Genomic DNA, 5,672 nt, shown 5'->3' on the forward strand with positions numbered 1-5,672 from the left:
CACTTGTGCAATGACGCCGCCGTCGGAACGGCGTCAAAAACGCGCCGTCAAAGTCTTTTCTTTACGTATTCCTCATCTTTTTTTTTCCAAATCCCATCATTATTGTTGTTTATTTATATGTTTATCTCTCCGCCTCGGTCCCATTAACGTTTATCGTTTTTATGCGTTTATGCTATGGCTCGTATTTATAAGATAATATTCTTTGCTGCAGGACGACACGTCATATCCTGGGAAAAAATGCCAAAACGTATATTACTCTCATAAAAATTCCTCTCCGGGCGTTTCGTACAACTCTTGATCTATTTATTTTTTTTTAATTTCCGATATTTTTTTCGACGATCGGAATTTTATTTACAAGCGTATAGTTTTTATTTCACGGTTTTTTTTCGTTCTATTATTATTGCAGCGAAATTGGTCTCGACATCGCAAAACAATATCTAAATGCTGTATAATAGATGTGAATTGTCAATTGTGATTACCGTTAATTTTTTTTAACCAGACGAAGCTTATATGTTTATTTACATTTATATTGCAATGAGAAAGATACATATATATTTATTATTTAGTATTTTATGTATATTCTTATTGTACACGATATTTCAACAAAATACCTGTCAAGTTACATAGCAGGTAATTGTACGCCGCGCTTGGCAGATTGTTGTCAATATCAAAATTTGTATTGTCTTCGAACTACAATAACAATAAACCAATTATGGAATAAACAAATAACATTATCAATTCGAACAAATAACATGATTATTTCTTTGTTTTTTTTGTAATTTCAGCAATCGATCCGGTTACGTTTTTTTAAACTATTTATATAATATTACAATACTATTTCTATACCGTTGAACCGGTTTCAAATCGCCTTTCTGCTACGGAACGTAATCGGTAATAATAAGTAGGCAAATAAGAATTTTATGCAAAAAAATCAAATACCTAAAAATAATCACTACGTATTCCACACTAGGATTGCACTGTAGTAGGGTAAGCCGCACACGATAACACTGGTCCGCGGCGCAGTGACACGTCTTCGCCCTGTGTACATAATAATAATAATAATAATAACATAGTACACATAATATTATATTGAAGTTGTTTTTAAGTATCTATAACGAATGTAACGCGCCGTTGTCGGTGCGATAAACGACGTGCGACGAGTAATAAAGCAGCGGCGCGTAAGTACGACCTTCGGAACGGCGGTAAGCCAATGGGAACGATTAATAGTTTATTATTTAATTGATAGTGTAAAAAAATAAAAGAAGAGGAAAAAAAGTCAAAACCCGCGAGTTTTTCGGATTCTTCTAAAAATGCAAATAGACAACGCGTGTTTTTATATAGGCAGGCACTTAAATGCGCCCGGCCGCCGTCGTACGCACACAAACATAATAATATACACGTATATAATGGGCGGCCGGCCGCCGTCGCGGTTCACTGGCGCGGCCCATTGTTTTCGGAACGGAAACGAACGTTATCGCAACCGGTTCGTCGTGTAGTCCGACAGCCCAGCAATACATGCACACTGTATATAACACTGCAGCACATAGCTAGCACAAAAAAAAAAAAAAAAATAGACGCGGGTGTATACAATATAATAATATTATATTATACATAAAATAGTCCACAGCAGTTAGTAATAGTAGTAGTAGTAGTAGTAGCAGTGCACTTAAATCGAACCGGAAACGCGATTCGGCGTCGGCCTCCGAGGGGATGCGACGCGGGAGGGTGGTCGTCCGATTGTGCGTCTTACGTGCACGTCCATTATTATTATTATTATTATATTATACGGTTATTGTTATTATTCGCTTTTCAACCGGTGCACGATATCATTATTAAGTCGCGTAATATTGATTATATAGACGAGCGTATACACAATACGCGCTGCGACGTGGTCGTGTGGGCACGGGGTGCGTGTACGTCGCGTCTCGTACCAATAAAACGCATTATAACATTCCATGGTCCGAACGTCGGAAGGCGTTAAATTATTATTATCATTATATGATTATCGTCGTCGTCGTCGTTGTTGTGCGCATACGAAAACGCTACTAAAATGTACTTAGGAGAGACGGGACTTATACCGGCCACCGTATATTATAATATGTTATCATCGCAAGCGCGCGCTTCGGTTCACCTGCGCCATCGAAAATTTACCAACACACTCCTACACACGGACGGGCGCGCGCTCGGTCGTTCGGTCGTCCGACAAACGCGTTATCGGACGTCTCAATCGAAACGTATAGTGTTATATATTGTAATATATTATGTATACAAGCGTGTGTGTGTGTGTTTGTGTGTGTGTGTGTTCCTACTTAATTCGTTTCACATGTTATAATTATTATTGAAACAATAGGCCGATCGCAATAAACGGGCTAATTCCAATAACACTTTGCGCGCACATATTTATACTATCTACAAACACAAACACACACATACATACACGTGGCACACGGTAGTTTGGTATATTAAAAAACGTATTTTGTGTTCCTATATATAATATATTATGTATGAGTACCGACGATGGCGTATATTATAGAGTATAGTCGTAAACGTTGTACAAACGTGTGTGTGTGAGTGTGAGTGTGTGGGAACACGTTTGACGCGTCCTGCAATAACACGAATCTATTATGCATATTGTTTTATTTCCTTTTATCGACTACTATATTATTATTATTATTATTATTATTGCTGTTGTTGTTGCGGCGGCGGCGGGCGAGCAGATGTTTTTACTATTATTCGAATGATTATTTTAATTCATATCACATATTACTATTATAATAATATGTAATATTATAATGTATGCCAAATAATATAATACGATACGCGCTGCAATTGTCATTACTGTAATAGTAGCGTTGCGCGCTTGCGAAATATTAGGTACGTCTTTTTCGAATATCGACGACACGTGTAAAGTACCTTCATATACGACTTTCGTCGGCAACGGAACTATAATAGCCAAGTCAGAGGTAGCAGTATAATATAGGCATACCAAATGTGTATATTCAAATGCTAAACGCGTAGTGTTTACGTGTTTAATTATCTGCACGCTATGGTTATAATCGTCAGGCTTACGTAGTATACACAACGATGGCAAACACAACAAATATTTTGTTATGATTTTTACGTTCTTAAATTGTATTGAAATCAAATTGCATTACTGAAATTTTAGGATTGTTGAAAACATTGATATGTATTAAGCGTCCAAAGCTGTTTGTGCTTTTTAATCCGTACAATATATTACGTGTTCGACCGTTCGCATTGCGTCTCGATTAATGGAGATCAAATTTTTCGGTTACTATGGTCGATAACGCATCACCTGCGCCGATAATATTATCACGATATGGGTCGCACTATACGATTCGTATATCGCGTTTGTCGTCTCGACAAAAAATCAAATCTTATTTCCGGCATTCATCCACGTCATATAGTAATTATATTATAATTTATAACAGAATTGTATGACGTCCGTCCGCGGTTCAAACTCTTGCACTATTACCACGTTTATACCTATACAATAATTTTATCAATATACTTATACATTTGGAGCTACAACAAACGCTATGTACTATAGTATAATAATAATAAATAATACCGTTCCTGACCGAGTGTATAATATAATATATTGTATTATATTAAATACACACACACACACACAAGTCATATAGAATTTTGTCCACGTGTGTCTCGGTGAATACCATCCGTCACGTAACCAAGCAATAATAATTGTTGCGGTCGTAGACCGAATGGCGCCAGCAGCAGCAGCAACGCCGAGAGTTCCAGAGACCCAGTGACGGGAAAAATGCGCACGCTGCCGTCCGTCCGTACGCTTTGTGTGCTGATGCACACCACAAAACGAGTGCATATCGCAGCTAGGTATAACATAATATATTATATTATACTAGTATTTAATACGTGTGCGTGATGTATTCGCATTAACGATCGGACACACTGCGTTAGTGCAACGGAAAACATTATAAAAATGTACGTGGACCTGTTTTAGAAATCTCAAATATTTTTAAATAATAATAAAAATAATATTATTATCATTAAACGTATATTAAACATATCATTATCGCCTATTTTTTTTTCGCGAATAACTTATTTACGGCCCGTAACTAATTTTTCCGTTGCCGGCCGCACGCTGTTTACGTCGTCGTTCAGTCTTCGAATGACGAGAATGATATTATATTACGATATGTGACGATGTAGGATACGTATCGAAAACAAATACAATTGACACGCGAAATGATACTAAATATTTTTTATGGGGCATATTATTTTATATAGGTACACGCAGTGGCGTATCCAGGATTCATTTTACGGGGGTGTTTTTAAATTTAATAGTCATTTGGTAGGTGGAGGGCTCTGCCCCCCCACACCCCCGTATAACATAAACAAGTACCATATATTGATGTAAATTATTATAGTAAATATTTAGTATGCGTATAATTTTCAAGTCTTATAAAACTTTTATACTAGGTATAACTAAAATAATAACTTTTATTTTATTAATCACAAAAAAGAAATAATAATAATAAGGTATATATTATTATAAATTGAGAACCTAGGTGAATTTTAAGCGACGGAATTAGAGTGCAAGTTCATCAATAACCTCTGCCGTAGATATAGGTATATCTCTATGAATATTCATTAAAGCTAGACCATTCAGCCTGTTTTCTCCAACGGTATTTCTTAAATATGTTTTAAGTTTACGGAGAGTTGAAAAGGAACGTTCACTCGTAGATGTAGTGACAGGAAATGTTGCTAAGATAACCAACAGCCTGTGAATCGTAGGAAAAATAATAGAATTACAGTTAAGCAAAGCATCTATTACATGTTTCGGAGTGGACTTTTTAATCTGTTGCTTCCAAACCAAAAATTCACCCTTTGCACTTTTTTCATCAACTACAATATCCTCTGCATATATTTTTATAAGTTCAACAAAATTTTTTTCATCATCATCTTGAACACTTAGTAAACAAGAAAATTTTTTAACAAGTGATTTATGAGCTAAAAATCTTTCTCTTAATTGGTTTGAAAAACTGTCCAAAAATGGAATATATATAGATAACCTAAAATATTCTTCACTGTAGTTGGTGGTGAAATTTGATCTATGTTTTTGATTCTTTGTAAGTCTAGGGATGGTGATTGCAACTCCCAAGGTTTCGCATTTTCTGTTTACTTCAGTATAAATTTCTTTAAACTCTGCTTCAGCTTTTTTTCTTAACTCCATTACTGCTTGAGACACATCTTCAGCTAAATCCTTAGCCTTAACCAAGTCCAAATTTTCTGTTTGTAACTGACGACTTAAAGGCAAGCTAATGCGAGAATATGTCATTTATGGAGTATCAGTTGTATATCACTGTTAATAGCAGAAGCCGTGGTTATCACCATACTAAATAATTATTGATATCAATCATATGAATGCAACCAAAATTTCAGTCTGTGATACCACATTATCATGAACTTTTTTTTTTGATTCTGATAGTCTGATAATGAGCGAATGGTAAATTGGTAACAGCATGTATAAATAACGCAAAACTAACTGATACTCCAAAACACAGATAAAGTAGCCAAGTAGCAGTAGATACTTACTTTCGTCTTTCATAGAAATTCGGTTTAATGAGTAAATTCAGAGTTTGATGAAAATATAAAAAAATACGGATGATGGGGGG

At 35.6% G+C, this 5,672-nt stretch overlaps 1 protein-coding gene across 1 annotated transcript; it reads right to left on the reverse strand.

Moving 5' to 3' along the window:
* Positions 1-4,479: 4,479 nt before the first annotated feature.
* On the reverse strand, positions 4,480-5,422 carry LOC149056732 (zinc finger MYM-type protein 1-like). The gene has a single exon (XM_089223904.1). It carries the CDS (start codon positions 5,333-5,335, stop codon positions 4,586-4,588), a length of 750 nt encoding a protein of 249 aa, XP_089080030.1. The 5' UTR covers positions 5,336-5,422; the 3' UTR covers positions 4,480-4,585.
* Between the last annotated feature and the right edge of the window lie 250 nt (positions 5,423-5,672).

The sequence above is a fragment of the Diuraphis noxia genome, unplaced genomic scaffold, assembly GCF_037042655.1.
Source record: "Diuraphis noxia isolate RWA-SAM2 unplaced genomic scaffold, SU_Dnox_SAM2 contig0003, whole genome shotgun sequence".
In the NCBI taxonomy this organism is placed as follows: domain Eukaryota; kingdom Metazoa; phylum Arthropoda; class Insecta; order Hemiptera; family Aphididae; genus Diuraphis; species Diuraphis noxia.

Bases quoted from the DNA above. Each gene is read 5' to 3' on its own strand.
- LOC149056732 (XM_089223904.1), bottom strand. From the start codon at position 5,335: ATGACATATTCTCGCATTAGCTTGCCTTTAAGTCGTCAGTTACAAACA.